General features: G+C 45.0%; 1 protein-coding gene across 5 annotated transcripts in view; it reads right to left on the reverse strand.

The window, feature by feature from the left end:
- The window catches only part of BCL2L11 (BCL2 like 11), a 257,615-nt gene that overhangs the window by 104,860 nt on the left and 135,508 nt on the right, over positions 1 to 17,247 (reverse strand). For all 5 annotated transcript variants that reach the window (XM_069606839.1, XM_069606842.1, XM_069606838.1 and 2 more), the window contains exon 3: positions 15,834 to 15,946. In XM_069606839.1, the coding sequence (XP_069462940.1) occupies positions 15,834 to 15,946 (113 nt within the window). The remainder of the gene's footprint in view (positions 1 to 15,833; positions 15,947 to 17,247) is intronic.

Raw genomic sequence — 17,247 nt, forward strand, 5'->3', positions numbered from 1 at the left:
TCCTGGAAGGTTCCCTATCCTTCCTTTTTCGATCACCCGGGCTCGAGGGCGCGCGAGTGTCGGAGCGATGACGCTCCCAGCCGGCTTCCGAAGAAGGCGCGGACCGAGGCTTCGCTTTCTGAAACACCTCCATCATTTTGACCCTGAATGCTTCCCACTCTTCAGAAGATGAATGTTTCGTGGGGCATTTCATCCTTTTCAGAGACTCGTCTGACGAGGTGGAGGGTGACCTATGACGTAATTTCTTCGATTCTTTTGACAAAGACGACGAGCAATGGGAATCGCTACGGGACTTAGATCGATGCCTTTTCCGTTGAGGAGATTTCTCCTCACGGGATCTCGACTCGACGCTAGAGGCTTTACGGTCGGTTTTTCGACCTACCTGTAGCTTTCCTCTCCTTTCTCGCAAGGCCTTCCCCGTCATCGCCTGACACTTCGTACAGGCCTCCATGTCGTGGGCTTTTCCGAGGCACCACAAACACTCTCGGTGCGGGTCCGTGATCGACATTTTTGAGCCGCACGACTTGCACTTTTTGAATCCCGATCTCGGGGTCGTGGTCAGCGTCGATGACGAGGGCACATTTCATTTGTATTATATATTCTTTCACAGAACTCGAGGCGCGCCGAATGTCCGGAGCAACGTATACTGCAGAAAAATTAAGCCAACAAGCGCTGCGCGTGCTACTTATACACCCGATGACGTCACCCTCGACGGAGGCCTTCGAGGGACCATCGACTCAACGACATCAACGCACGGCGCCATCTGCCAAAAATGTTTTCCCGAAGAGCAGCAAAGCTGGATGGAATACATCTAAAATGAAGAATACGTTGGAGGACACAATCCACTTGAAAGAGATGGATAAGACAAGATCGTTCACCTGAGGGAATAAAGGAAAATTTGTTGTTCCTACAATTGCAGAACTAAATCAAGTTTGTCAGCACAGTAGAGATGCAACTGCACCACTATGCATGCTCCTGTTCAAAGAAGTGCCAGGATTCTTAAAGAGGTAGTGCACTCAAAAATGTTATGGTTTAAAAAGATGGGCGATAATGAAAAATATATATATTTTTTTTAAGTTCATATGTAAAATTTGTGGGAAATGAGTTTCAAAGCTTCCACATGGGGGCTTCCATTTTGTGAAATGAAGCAGCCTCCTCGGTTCATGTTAAGCTCTGCTCGAGCGGCACTTATCAAGCAAAAGCCCCCCAGTGACAAGCAACCACCACTCGGTGAGCTCTGTGCAAGCATGCTCTGGCCTGTCCACAATTACTATCCATTTACAGACAAACTAATACCACAGGTGTTCCAAATAGAGAGAACGAGAAACTAGGGCAAACTGCTCACAGAGCAAAGCTTTTCTGCAATGCAGTTCAACTTGCCAAAACCTAGGACCGCCGCCAATACAGTGTTACCAGAACATGTGGAAAGAGGGCTAGTTCAGGGATGCACAACCATTTGGTTTTTTTGTAACCATGGTTTCCTTGGTTTTGGATTATTTCTAAGATCATACCTGGGCAAACACTTGGAAAAGATGGCCATCTCCCAGCTTAATCCACATACTGAATCTGTTGGTTGCCTCCATGACCACCAGTCTGGCTTCAGAGCTGCCAGAAGCATGAAAACAGCTCTCCTGAACACCTGTGAAGACTTGCTCTCCAATCTTGACTCTAATCTCCCTTCTGTCCTCATTCTCCTAGATCTGTACTTTGCTTTTGACTCGGTCAACCATGACATCCTGCTCAATCTTCTCCGCAACAACCTTGATATTACTGATCAGGCCCTGGCATGGTTGACCTTCTTTCTCACTGACCGACCCTCTCAGGTCAAACTGGGGTCTTTCCTCTCTCTTCTATCCCTCTCTCTACTTGTGGTGTTCCCCAGCGGTCTAACCTCTCTCCCTGGCTCTTCTACTTGGCACCTCTTGCCCACTGCATTGATACTTTCTGCTCCAATTTTCAATGTTATGCGGATGACACTCTGCTCTCTTCCAGGCTTCACTCAGCTACCTCTGCTTCTTCTCTCATCCCAGACAATCTGGCCACAATTCACGAATGGTGTGCCTGGGCCCTCTTCCTGCTCCTTCCTGTGAAGCTAAGAACCTTGGTGTCAACTTCGACTCCACCCTCTCCCTCTCTCCTCACATCTCTGACATCTCTAAGAAGCCAAACTATCAGCTGCACCTCATCAGAGGTATTCTTGCTTTTCTCACTTTCCCCCAGAAGCTCACTGTCTCCAGGGCTCTGGTCCTCTCTAGGCTGGACTATTTATTGCAACCGCTCTGAAATCTCTTCACTGGCTCCCTGTGGCTGCGAGGATCAACTTCAAGACCCTCCCTCTGCATCCTCCACAGGGCTGTCTGGGGCATGGGACTGCTCCAACTTTCTCTTCTAACACATTTTCCTTCTCGAGCTCTACGCTTATCCACCTCCAACTCTCTAAGGGTAAAGTGCCTCTCCAAGCAGAGAGTTGGGGGCAGATCTATCTCCTCTGCTGGGGCCTGCCTCTGGAACAGCCACCCTGCCTCTATCAAAACTAAGCAGAACCACCTCAGGTTCCAGAAGCTATTCGAGATGTTCCTTTTCGGTTCAGCTTTCTCTCTTCCTCTCACCTGCTGATGCACCTGACTGCTCCACGCACTGGTCACCTGGTCAACCTCTGAACTCAGGCCCAGGCTCCTGCATGTTCAGTTCTCCTCGCACTGTCTCCGGGCTCCCCAGCACTTAAGGGTATGTACATGCAACCCTACAGTCCCTTCTCTCTGCACTTATGATCCACCAATGAGTTAACTGCACTTCCCCTGCCCCGTGACACTTCTCCCCTTGTCTCTTCCCCGCACTTGGCGATCTGAATGACACAAGGCCGAGTAAGATCATTATTTTGTCCTCTATTCCACCCCCCCACCCCTTCTTGTCTTGTCACGCCTAGAAACACCTGTGTACAGGCGTATTATAAATGCCATATCATACCTGGCTGTTCATCCTCAAAATTACAATTTGCGTGGATTAAGGTGCAGAGATATTTGGATGTAATCAAGTTCAGCATTCGAATCCCCAAAAATGTTTGCATAGTCATGGCCCTTGTATGAGATGTTTAAGGCATTGGAATATGGTGAATTATTCCCAATCAGGCATTATCCTCAAAGCCAACAGGTTAGACTAGAACAGAGTAACGCCTAACACCCACTGCAAAGCTAGTTTTACTTTGTCATTCAAGCCCTTCACTTTAAACTATTCAGGATCTGCTAATTCAACATGTACTTAACACCATCAAATAATACCCCTTTCAAAGAAACCTTCTTGGAGTGCGTAGAACAGGGCCCGCTGAAGATGTGTCAGGATTGGTGGGAGCCCATTTGAACATGATGTGTGGGCGCACTCCATGATTTACAGCTGGTAAAAACAGCCAGAGGTGCCCATGGTAAGTGTAAATTAAAATAAAGGTAAAATAATGCAACACTGTCTTGGATAGCTGCAGATAATCACGGGGCAATCAGCCAGCAGGCGACTGAAACAGTAAATGTCTGCTGAAAAGCAATTAATCCCTCTTTAACAGCAGGGTGCTAATGTCGGGGACATCTAAATAAAAAGGCTACAAGGTGCTAAGAACTGCCAGAGATTGAAAGGGGATAAAGGCAGCCTGTAATGCACGTGTAATATCTGTGTGTAGTAATAAGACTGCCAACACTGGGCAGCTGCGGGGGCGGGGGGGGGGGGGGGGGGGGGTTAGGGTGAGGGACCAGAGGGAGGGGCGAGCTGTTTTCACTGTAAAGATTAAAAGGCCTTTGCACGGTCAGTGGTCCTAGGCAAGCCATGTTGGCTGTGTTCTACATCAAATTAAATCTTTACTGAAAGGACGTTACCAGTAACAAAACTTGGACGCATGCGCTCCTGCTGCGCAATTACGCTTCCTGAAAGCATTATAGGCGTGCATCAGCACTGACCGGAAGAAACAGGTGGCATTTCCTATTTGACCTTTACTCGGCCTCTAAAAGCGAAGCCCTGTGACCAAACGATATGTTCTTCGTTTTACAAAGCAAGAAGTGGAACATGCTGCTACAGTCACCATCACCAATGAAGCCCAATCGCTGCATTGTGTCACTTTCTATCACTAACACGCAGCATTAGCAAGCCACCAACTACCTTTTTAGGGCAGCATATGTCTGTCCGGGCTGATTACCCAAGATTTCCGAATTTGTTTCGACGTGTGGTTGAGGAGATAACACAAGAAGGATCAAAGGAAGGCCTAGGGGTGGAGACTTGGTAAAGCCACGTTTTAGCACAGCAATGAACGTCAAAATCAGGCATACGTTTCAGAGGGAGGGAAGCCTGCAGTATGGTATTCGTGACTATTTTGCGAGGGACACGATTACAATGATAAGTATACCCAGTTTGCCCCCACACCATAAGAAATCGAGAGATCTCCAATTCGACAGTACCACTCTTTGTGGCGGCTTTCTCCAGGCTTTAGTATGTGCTAATCACCATGCGCCGAAGCTTAGACTTCCAGTCTGCCCTCAGCAGACAGCGCCTGCGGCCGGATGACTGTACCAGTCATCTGGGAATGGGCGATTGATGCAGTGGGTGCCACCCAGCAGGGCCAATGATTAATCTGTGCTGGGGAATCATCTGTTCCAGAAACCGGCTGCTGCAAATCAGATTAACTGTTGCAATTCCCTGCTGGCGTTTGCGTTTTCTCTCGCCCAGCCCCTAAAGACGTTTAACGTACAAAAGGCTCTTTGCCATAATGACACTGGTTTCTTACTTATTAAGCTACAGTCAGCCCCGTCAGGCAGCCCTTTGTAGAGATCAGCACCCTCTCCCCTGGTGGAGAGAGGGTGCTGATCTATGCACTTATTATCTAAAGAGATGCCTGGTGGGAGACAGTGCCACACGTTTTCAGCCTTAATGCTGGCGCTGCCCCTCATCAGGCATCCCTAGCAAAGAGATGCAGCAAACTCCCAAGAGTGATTGCTGCATCTCTTAGATATCACCAATAAGGCTGAAAAGGTGAGGTGACTGGAAGCGAGGCCTTTTTCCCTAAAGCCTGAAACTATGGAGAAGGTTTTTTTTTTCTTCTGCAGCCTGAAGCTCTCGCACATGAGCGAGAGCTTCAGGCTTTAGAAAAAAAGCCTTGTCCTCCAACGGCCGGAGGCACCAGGGACTTTAGTGAGCACCGGCAGGGTCCTGCCTCAGAACCATATTTCTGAGCATGCCGGCGCCCACTTAAAGCCCTGGCAGTGAGCCTTGACAGCTTGGAGATAAGGTAACTTTTTGTCAAGTAGCACTTCCTACCAATGTGATTAAAATGTAATGGGTGTTATTACTCAGCGTTTATCCAATAGGTTATGGGAGGATGAAAGCCGGAGCCATGTTTGATTGATAGGTCACATTGGTGGTAGAATAACACTGTATTTTACATGTTTTCTGTCAGTGTTAGAAGGGCCGAGGTGAATGAAGTCGAGTTTCCGCAAAAAAGAGAAATGATGATTGTGTTGTATCTGGTATCTTAAGCACACACCTCAGCACACAAGGAAAAGTCAGCTCTGAGCTTGCACGGCATGCTATGCCATGCAACCTTGCAGTGTAACAGACACTTTGTCCCCTGGCAAAAAGTGGCTCAAACAATCCTTCCCAGCCCAACACTGCTCACAGCCTCAGTGGGTAGGTCAGATTTATGTAAAAGAAAACAGAACAATTTCAAAATGATAGTTGTTGCCAAAATCTGAGCTAAACAGGCGACAAGGTACAATGCAAGACACTTCTGATATAACTGCAAGTTTCTGTCGAGGGGGGAAAAAATGTGGTTGATTGTAAGCCCGAAAATGGTTTTAAAATGAGGCGCATGATACAAATATCATGGTACACAGGTTTGATAATTGAGGAAGGAGGCATCCATTCTCAGTTATAGAATTTAGGAAACAAAAAGTAGAACACCAGCGTACCTGGTGGCTAAGCTCCAACATAACTGGTGTCTCACACACCTCACGCAGCAAATTTACCAACTAGCTCGAATCACAACTCTGCTGCAAAGAGTAGCCACAAACAATCCTTCTCTTGTCATGCACCCACCCTCTGGAACTCGATCCCCGTATTAAGATTGGAATGCCCCCACAATTCCACAATTCTTGAAAGCTCTCAAAAGTGGCTTTTTCAAAAGTACCTGGTAAAGGACTAAACCTTTACCAGGTACATGCTAGCCCAAACATGCTAGCCCACATGCTGTCTACCCACATCCTATACAGTGTTCTGCTGCAGCTAGGTCCATGCTTTAAACAAAATTTAAAAAAAACCTTCCAAAACATCTTCTGGCCTACTGCTAATAACTGCCTCCTCTGGAATTTCCCCCACTCAAGATCACATTCTACAGGAAACATTCAGCACCAGAAGACAACATCACAGCCCCCACAATATTAAAATGAAATAAGTGAACTTTGAAACAGAATGTTTAACCATAGGAAGATGTCCACTAGAATCCCGGCACACATTCTTTATACCTGGGCGTGTTGTCCAGTTCACCGTCCACAATCATCCACTCTTAACAGCTAATCCCCACTACTGTTGTGGGCAATCTGCTGTGATCATTGCAGACACAATAATTCTAGGTTTGCCCCTCCACCTTCCAAACCAATCACTTTCACAATTCAACACCTGCTCCACGCCACACAATCTTTCAGAACCACAAGACCAGCCCATACTCCATCTTTTCTGTGGTGACATGAAAAGGGTAATCTTTTAGCTGCCACACTGGAATTTCTTAAATGGACAACAAAGATTTTTCCATTTTCAATACCAGGTCATGGTAATCCTGGAATTCACTTAGTTGTACTACCCTTATGACTGTAACCAAATTAGTCATACATTTGCAAGATCCCCTTCACCCATGACAGCTCCCAATTTGCTGATAGTCTTGCATGCACTCATAACAAATGGCACCACCTATGTAACAGAAATAGGCCTTACAGAGTACACATTTACGCCATACAACCAACCAGATCCACTCACCATTTCCAATCGGATGCAGTCCTTAAAGAACCAGTTCATTTGTCTCCACAAGGCCATTCATCCTGGGTTTGTGGAAGGCTTTCCTATGTTGCTCAGTGCTTGTTCCTTCATAAACTCATCTCGATTGAAGAAAACTGCATCCCGTTGCCAATTGCTATTTGCGGAACTGGCCCAGATAGCCTGAATACATGGCCTACAAACGTGATTACGTCCAGCCTACATTTTAAAGGCATGCACCATTAACTCATCATCTGTCTCGGTCTGTTGTCAGCTGACAGAGTTATGTGTGGTACTCGTGTAGTAAAGTTTAATCTATTGCTTGCTTCAAAAAAATCGTTTTAAACGTTCGATTTGACGATTTATAAAAATGTATTGTTTTTAAATACATTTTTATTAGGTCTTAGCTTTGAACCTGAGTGTTTATTTTGTATTTTTATTTCTACCTTCGGCTCTTTTCTGAACTTGTGGGGGTGGTGAAAGAACGTTGTATAGAATTGTGCCTGGCATTTGAACTTCACTTCCCTCGGGAAGTTTCAGCGCACATAGGTGCGACGCCTTTTCAGGGACACTTGCCCCAACTAGACTGCTGACGCGAAGCCTGCTGCGGCTGGTGCAACGTTTGCCGGAGATGCTGCCTGGTGGGCTTTTATTACTATATGAATATTGATATTTCTGGATAGTGTTAGGTGTTTATTTTATTTTAATACTGTTCGGTAGTTCCACTTATATCAGGACAGGTATTAGGTGTGAGAACACGCTGCTGGGTTTGAGGACCAATTTTGGATTTCTCTTGCTCCGCACGATTGGTAAAATACGGGAGTCGGGGATTAAAAAGAATCATGGCTCCAATCTTAAAATCCCAATGCTTCCATCATGTATTTCTCTAAAGCTGCCATGCTGAACGTTAGATCACAAGTGGTCCATGTTACTGAACTTCATGATTTTGTTGAGAAACATGAGCTGGGCATTTTCTTTATAACTGAGACACAGTTTAATGACACCTCTCATGCACTGACACATTATATACTCCCAGAGGGATACTCACTTCAATCTAGGAGGAGGTATAGCAGTGATCCGTAGATCTAGTGTGAAAAGCGGCCATTTTGATTCATTAGAATGGGAGGCCACTACTCAGATAGGCCACCTGGTATTATGGATCTCACATTGTAACGCATTAAAATAATTGTTTGGGTATAAGCTTCCAGGCTCTGCCAACTCCATTCTGGAAAAGTTAGACCTTTCCCTTATAACCATAGGTAGTAAGTACAGTGAATTTCTTTGCCTATGCGATTTCAATATTTGGTTGGAAGATCGTTCTGGTTTACATTTGAAAGGATTATGAAAAATTCTGGAGAATCATGATTTGACACCTTTAGTAGTGTCACCCTCACACGTCCATTGCTTAGATGTGTTGTTATCTAGTGGTATGGGAACTTCAATGATTAATACTGTGAGGTAGGCGTGTGCCACAAGTAGACACTGACAAGTTTCAAAACCTTTATTTATATATTTTGAATGGGGGGTTGGGAGAACTCCTAACTTGCCCTAATACTGAAATGGGAGTAACCTCAACAATAAACTAAAGAAAACACAGTCCTGGTCAGTCTTGTTAAAATAATAATGTCCTATGCTAAAAAACCTAATGCCTGCCCTTACTCTAAGATAACAAATGTGATTAAGGGGATGTGTAGTTCAAATAGGAAAATCAGTGTTTAAAAAGAAATGCCAGAATGTCCTTGTTAGCCAAGGATAACTCCCTTCCCCACGTTCACATCACAGGTTTTTTTTAAAGAGTTCTTGCTGGGTGGCTGGCGTATATAGTTCACAGAATTCACACACTTCAAACCACTTGCTACGATTGACAATGTTAGTTTTTCCTTGACTAAATACATACATATTTCCAAAACAGAATCTTGTCAGGCTTTCCTTGCCTTGATTTCAAGGACACAGTTTATTTGTAGGTTTCCCTCCTCTTAGTTCCAAGCAACAAAAAAGACTCACTACAATTCTAACATCAATATTTCAAACAAGACCTCTCAGGCTTCTCTTGATGTAGGTCTGGGTTTCTCTCTCTGGCCGTTCAAAGTTCGTTACAACACAATTTCCCAACAGGTCCCTCAGGTTGCCCTTAACCGAGTCTGGACTCCTCCATACTGTAATGTTCTAAATTTCACTTCCTGAGTGTTATTCCGATTTCCCGTCAAAGACTTTCGAATGGGCAAGGATTTAACATGTACCCTCAGCATGACCACTTCGACTCTCACACTTAACACAGTTAATACGTGCTCTCCTGGCACCAGTGCTTTCTGGTAAATGTAGTTGTCTCATATACGTGTTCTCTCTAGCACTCTTGGTACATCTTCCGCCTTTTTGGCACTTTGATAACACAATATCCTCTTTCTGATAAATGCAAAGCTCAACACAGGTTTCACTCTGTCGGGTTCAAACTAGTCTTTCTCAATTGGGTTTCCCTCTTTCGGGTTCAAACCTTCTTTGACTAAAGGTAAAAGAATGTTCGCTCCCAGTTCACTACAACTCCCAGAATGCACCTCCCTTTGCCTTGTAACTTCAAACTTAAATTGTCCACTCCCAGATCTCTGCCCCTCTTCAGCCACACGCATACCACTGGGGTGCTTTCTCTCCAACTCACCCAGGTAGCACGGCGCTGGCAGGTAGCCCCTCAGAATCTGTGGGTTGAGGTCAGGGTCTCACCGCCTGCCCCTCAGACACTGTTGGGGTCGGCACTGGCCCCAACGGAAGAAGCAATTGTCTGGGACTTGCCAACAGGGTCCTGCCTGCCTGAGTCCAAAACGTAGGAGGCACAGCTCCTGTGACACAATGCAGCCCTTTCTTCTCACCGGGCCAGCGCTGTAGCACACCATCCTTCTTTGAATCTCCTTGGCAGCCCCCAGCCTTTTGGTTTCTCCACTCCAGACAACCTTCCCAGCTCGCTTCTGATGTTTGGGATTTGAAGAGGGATCCTCTGCCGGTCTCAGCCTTGCAGCCTCCCTCCTGCTCTCCCAACTGCATCCAACTTCTCTGTCTCAGCAGCCTCCCTTTATACACCTGTGTGATGTTAAAGGGCTGCAAGTGTGTGGTCAGCGTTGGGTCTGCCTGACCTTGCCTGAGTCCATTAGTGGGACAATGTGAGGGTAGTTGGTGGTAGTCTTTCTTCGGTTTCATAAGGTGGTTCATACAGGTAATCTTTGCTACGCTCAGTTGTCCCTCCTTCATCTCAGTTCTATGTGAAAATGGGCGTGGGGAAATGTGTTTGAAAATACCCAAGAAGGTAGAGGGGGGGTTGCGATTGTTGGTAACTGGTAGAAGGGGGACACCATGTCTTGCCTAGGGTATTCCCATGAAAATGACCCTAGGCTCCTCTACCCAGGTGATCCTCCCTCATCCAACCCCAGGATTGGATTCGAAAGCGAGCCCCTCACCCCCACAGGCCACCCGAATAGAGGATTCTCAGGGTCCAAATGGGAGAATACCCCCAGGTTTCTCACAATACATTTATGGTCTGATCATTTTGTGAGGCTGTTCTCTGTTACACAGAAGGTGAACAAAGATCAACTCACCAGTTCCAAATGCATGCCACTTTCCTGCAAGTTTAAAGATTTGGAAAAAATATTTGGACCCGATTTGAGGAGAGCTTTAGCCTCCATTAATCCCTCACTTAGATGTGATTAATTCTTTGAGCAAGGTGCAGCCATTATGGATAACATTAGTTTTATGTCTGGCCCGCTGGTGAAAAATACATGTAAAAAGATTTCCAAACCTTGGTTTATACCAAGTTTAACCGACCTTAAGAAATATCACAGAGCCATCGAACGGATGTGGAGAAAATATGGGAGTCCTGAAGGGGCTTTTAATGTCAAATTTGCCTAAAAGGAATATAAAGTATCAATTTCAAAAGCCAAATCACACTTTTTAACTAATAATATGAATGGAGCGAAAAATTCTAGAGAGTTTTTCTCTGTAATCTCTAACTTTGTTCGGCCTAATGGTGTTTCATCGGTCAGGGAATCTTCTTTTGAGCCGGCCAATTCTTTGAACACGTTCTTTTTTGAACAAGGTTAAGCTTATTCAGGAACACATCTCTTTGAATAGGCAACAGGATTCAGATTTACAATGTAGTAATTCTGATCAGGGAATTTCAATGGTGGCAGATTCTACCCTTAGTGTCACATCCTTTGATTTTAAACTTGTCTCAGAGGATACCATTTTTGCACTGTGTAGGGCTCTTAAACCCACATATGACTCACTTTTCTACTTGCCCGCAGGTACTGTAAGACGTTTGATGACAGATATTGCCCCATTTAGGACCTGTTTAGTAAATGAGTCTCCTCAAGGTTCGGTCCCCTCAGATTTTAAAGGGTAAATAATCTCACCTCTTTTGAAATAACCTAACCGTAACCCGTATAGTCTTCAGAACTACTGTCCAGTGGCAGGCCTACCTTGGTCCGGTAAGATTTTGGAGAAAGTTGTTACAGTCCAATAGCAGGAACATGTCGAAAAAGAGTCCCTTTCCAGTTCGCTGCAATCTGGCTTCTGGCCAACATTTGGGATGCAGACTGAGCTTGTAGCAGTTTGGGATTAACTCTTGAGAGTTGGACATCAAGGGGAACCGTCACTACTTATAATGTTGGATCTCTCCGCAGCATTTGATAAAGTGGATCACTATTCTTATTAATTGACTGAGGGAAATAGGAAATGTTTCTCTGACAGCAATCACATAGTTGTCCTCCTTTCTAACAGTGCATCAGCAGCAAATGAGGTCAGGAGGTTACCTTTCAGATCTTCTCCCCCAAGACTGCAGAGTTCCCCAAAGGTCTTCCCTTTTTTATTTAACTTATATTTACGTCCTTTATTGGAATTCCTGCGGTAACATAGGGTATGTTTCAGTCATACGCAGACGACACACAGGAGTTAATTAGGTTGGGCAATGTGGAGGATTCGTTTTCTAGGGTAGGACTGTTGAGAGGAAACTAGTAGTTAGGTGTCCACTAACTGGCTCCAATTTAATCCGGACAAAATGAAAGTAGCTCTGTTTGGACCAAAACACCTGCTTAGTGGGGATAGATGTCCTCCCTCTACATGTTTCTTAGGATCTGAAGTGAAGTTAGTCAGAAGAAGACAGAGGTGTAGATAGGGTAGGGACTGGGCAGCCAAGGCCCACCCAAAAGCTGTAAATGCCCACTCTGCCACACTGTGTGGGCATTTACAGATGGTAATGTCACTGTGGTGGGCCCAACTACATTAGCTTCAGGCCCAGCTTGTTAGACAATCCTGGCTACGCCTCTGCTCTAAGATCAAGAATCTTGGCTGCATATGGCAAAATAATTTGAGCAGTGAAGGCCAAATTGGGGCTAAATTGCAGGACGTTTTCTACTCTTTGCGTCTTTTTTACGGCCTCTCTTTCATTCGTCCCCCACAAGGATCATGCAGCAGTCGTGGGGCAAACTCACAGCTAGATTACTGTAACAGCTTGCTAGCTGGTGCTCCGCCCGATCAAATCCACCGACTTCAGAAGGCTCAGAACTCCACAGTCAGATTGATGTTCGGAGTGAGGAAGTCCTCATCCATTTGATGGCTGCTTCGCTCCCTGCGTTGGCTGGCAGTGGAGGATAGGATTAAATTCAAGATTCTATGTATGATATATAAATGTCTGAACAATCTCGCTCTGCAATCAAGCTTTTTTCGGCTATTCACTTCTCCTCTTATGTATATAGAGAAGATAGTATATTCTCTATTGATGGTCCCAAACTATGGAACAGTCTTCCCTGGAAGATCAGGACCATTGAATCTTTCCTCCATTTCCGTAAAGCAGTAAAAACGTACCTCTTTAAATAAGCCATATGGAGTTTGACATCATCTACTTGTATACGTTTCCTGAAACCCATACCTTCCTGTGGTTCTTTGTGTCAACTGCACCTAGATATGATTAAGTTTTGTTTTGTTGCGCACTAGAAAACCCTCAACCACTCAATCAATATCAATTTTTAGCCTCCACTGCTGTTCTCTATGGTTCATAGTGATAATACCGAAAACCAAAATCTCGAAAACCAAAATCTCGAAAACAAAAGGCCGAAAAAAAAAATATCGAATTTTTTTTTATGACGGTTTTTTTTCGAAATGGGGGGGTCCCCCCCCAACCCCCCTTTTTTTGTTTTTTTTTATTTTAACCATTTTTATTTACTTACCTGACCCCAAAAACACAAATAAATTAATAAATATTTCGATATTTTTTTTTTCGAGATTTTGGTTTCGAGATTTTTGACATTCGGTATTATGTATTCGGCCTTTTGACTGACCACCGTTCTCTATATAGACCTGCACCACAGTGGTCATCGTTTTTTCTAGATTTAAGCATGAATAACATGAAATTGCTGAAGGCGCAGCTGTGTGTGCAGATGATTGCCACAGCCCTTTGCATGTGCCTAAAGAGGTGGAATGGTGGGTGATTAGAAAAGAGGGTGCATAAAGCTGCATGATGCGGGAGACAATGCCTGAAAGTAATGATGGTCGTTTAAGATTAAGTTTCTTTCACTGTATTTTTTCAGTCTCGATAGTACAGCTTTGAAACAATGTTAGTGGGAAGGGAGGAGTGGAGGAAAGAAAGGGCCCAGGACCAAGGTAGGGTGTTTGTATTGGAAGGGATGGAGAGTGAGGGTAGGTATGGTGGTCAGTGCAGAGCTGGATGGGAGGGGGTGGGTTGTGGGAACAGGGCAGTGGGGAAGAAAGCTGCACTGCCTTTTCTGCCCACTTTTACCCCTGGCTTGAACCCTCCCACCCAGCATACGCAAAGTGCTTCCTTCTCGAACACAGCATAGCTAGTCTCAGTGTCTCAAATCTCTTGAAGCAACCAAGAGGAAATGCGAGGAGTAAGGGAGGAGATGGTGAAAAGAGGAGGTGTGAGTGAAGAATGAGAAAAAGGAAGGAGATCAGAGTCAAAAATGTGGGCGGGACAAAGACTGATATGCAAATGGATATTTCCCATCTGTGAAAGATACAGTGAGCAGGTACGATGGCTGCGGAGTCTCAAAGTGGGAAAAAAAAACAGAACAGGTTGTCATGCCATCCTTTTTGGAGCGGGGCGCCTGCTAACGTTTTTGAAAAATATTTGCAAAGAACTTGGGGTTGGTCACCCCGAGTTACCTGGGGGAACCCAGACGTGTGCCCCCCCCTGCTCACTGTGATCAGACAGGCACAGCTCCACCCCACTGATGAGGGCCAACAAGGCTGAAACACGTGTATGGGGTTGCTGTTGGTACTCTTGTTCAAAAGGGAATTGCCATAGCATTTCGGTGCTGGACTGCCCATGTGGGCGGCACAAAGACTGATTTGCAAATGGATATTTCCCATCTGTGAAAGTTACAGTGAGCAGAAAGCGATGGCTGCGGACTCTTACAGAGGGGAAAAAAAACACAGAACCAATTGTCATGCCATGTTCTTTCTGGAGAGGGGCGCCTGCTACCTTTTTTGAAAAATGTCAAAAATGTTTGTTGAAAAGTTAGGAGGCTTATATTTGTTGCTTTACCCGATGATCAATTTTACGTTGAAACTACTGTTGCAACTCTTCAAGCACACAATAGTGACAGGGTATGAAACAGCTGGGGTCATAGAGGAAGATTTAAAATATTTTCTAGGAGTTACTATTAATCTGCAACAGCTTGATATTCTGTTTAAAGAACGCACTGCACAGGTTTTTACAGTAATTGGCACAGACTAATTGCCCAACACACACAGCAGCCTTCTCAACTTGCCATTTTCAAGATTCAGCATGGAGAAAAATAAAGCAATGACTCAGCTACAAGAGACAATTGCCAGTGGTCACGAAACTGTACGAAGCAAAAAATAAAACAGAAGCAAAAGTGCCTGCTGAGGGAACAACCATTTAAGCCTCTCCTGCAGAAAAACAAAACGTCCGAGTCATATAACCGGCAGAACAGTTCTCCTCGTGAGTGTAGCCACTCTCAATATTCCCCAGCGGACACAGAACCCCATGAAATATATCGGACAGAACCTTTTGGGCGCATTTGCTGGGACATGCATTGGCCTCATCCTACACTTTAACAAATACCTGCGAAGAAGACACAAGACAGGGGGCGAGTATCATCCTCCACTTTTGTTATTCCAAAATTGCAGAAGGAGAAACTTAAAAACACACACCCACAAACACACTTACCAGAAATCCCTGGGCACATGAAAGTTTTCAACGTTTAAAAACGTATGGCATTGAAAGCCCAGTCCTCATCTGTCCAGTCCATGACCTTGCAGTCTTCCCTCTTTCTTCGCGCTCAATCAGCAGGCAAGTAGTAATTCTATTGCTGCACAGTCTTCACGTGTGTTGCTTCACTTTTATTCTACAGTTTGCCTTGGCACTGGTTTTAACACTGCACATGCATAGGTTTAGTTCATTGTGTGCTGGACCCCTGAGCCCGCAGGAGCATTGACAGTTCATGTTTGCCGGGAGGGGGAGAGCGGAGGGGGGGGGGGGGTCAGAACGCTTTCTCTGTGCCACGTTAGTCTCGCGTATCAGACCCTTCCTACCCCCCACGGCTTCAGAACAGGGAAGCATGGCAAAACGCGAAAGAAGGAGCATGCACAGAGAGCAAGAGTGTTCTTTCTGTTAGAGTGTGCACACATGTTGGGTTGGAACATGAGCGGGCCAGCCAATCAGGTGATTAAGATGTCTAGTAAGCTGCCTAGATGGCAAACCTTATTTTGCCCCTAGAAACAAGGAACCTTGAAACAAAGCATGCATACAGGTAACACAAACTGTCCTCCATCCTGGCTCACAGACCAAGCAATACACATGTAACTATTACCCTTCTTGGATGATATGAGGCATTAAACTCATCTCCAATACGCCGCAGCTCGTGGGCAATCCAAATTTCGGGCCGCATGTTGTCAGGCAATGACGGGGATGGACTCCTGGATGCTGCGAGAGGACAAAAACCCAATTAAGCATGTTTTATACTAAAACGAGTAGACATGGTATTCACATGCACAGGAAAATTTATAAAGGAAACATTATTTATAAATGCATTTAAATGTTAAGGTTCAAGTAGATTTTAAATTCGATTGTATCCCAGGCAGGTGGATAGCTAACTTTAGTTCCCTGCCTTGGATTCTCTTTTCTTGCATCACATTAACGTCCATTTTAAATAAATCCACGTCCTCGTATTATTGAGTGCTGGATTACTGGCGTTCGAAATGCCATGCTTTAGAGTATAAAACTTCAAGCCAGCTGAAATCAGCGGGAGGGCGATCAGATTTCAGTCTATAGAGTTCAGGGTTAAATCCCAGTTCGCGGGCTTGAAAAAATGGTAGTCATGTGTTCAATTCAGTACACCATTTCTTAAAAAGAGCCCCCAATGACACGGCAACAATCAAACAGGAGACAGGCGCACCCTGCGACATTGGCAGACACAATCTTTTAGAAATATAAATTCTATTAGTCTACTGGCACTCGCATACATTTCAAAGTGCTTTCCGCCTAGCAAGGTACCAAATTAACGTGTCCATGAATTCAGTGACCAGGTGACCGTCACAGATATTTTCACGTTTTTCAGCTATGATTTCAGCAAAATTGCAAACCAGACCCTCTGGAGGTAATGAATCGTTGGCTGGCCAGATTAGAGAGTTGGTTGGAGTGCACTCAGTCTAAACAAGCATTGGCAATGCCAACAGTTTTGTCTTTTTGTATAGGCACTGGGTAGGCGTTTGCCAGGCGCAACATATTACTTACTACCTGGCCACAAATTGTAGCATCTGCAAATTGGTTCAAGTATCTTGGCATATAATAGCAGTGACTGGCAAATTGCTATCTAATAACTATACACAATCCAAAACTATTGGCTCTGTCAATGTTTGTTTCTAGCATGACTAGTGAAGGACACACATCGTGCTTTTAAATCAAGTGGCTGAAAGCACTCTTAATTAACGCATTCATATCACATCAGTGGCAAAAGTACAGCTCCAGTTAAGCAGTTAACTCTTTGAAGACTGCTTTGAAAGAACACTGGCAGGCAGGCACTTTGAGTGCAACGTTTGGTGTTACTGCTTGAGAAAGCTAACTCAAAGAGATCCCAGGAGGGTATGCTTTGGGGCACGATATGGCTAGGAACTGCCTTATGGTAGGGATTAGCATGGCCATGGGCAGTCAATGGGTGGGTAACTAGCCAAACAAACGCTACAAGTATGGTGTCACTCCTCATATACCATCTCCCTCCTAGTTGC

The sequence above is a fragment of the Ambystoma mexicanum genome, chromosome 4p, assembly GCF_040938575.1.
Source record: "Ambystoma mexicanum isolate Mex_15411 chromosome 4p, UKY_AmexF1_1, whole genome shotgun sequence".
NCBI lineage: Eukaryota > Metazoa > Chordata > Amphibia > Caudata > Ambystomatidae > Ambystoma > Ambystoma mexicanum.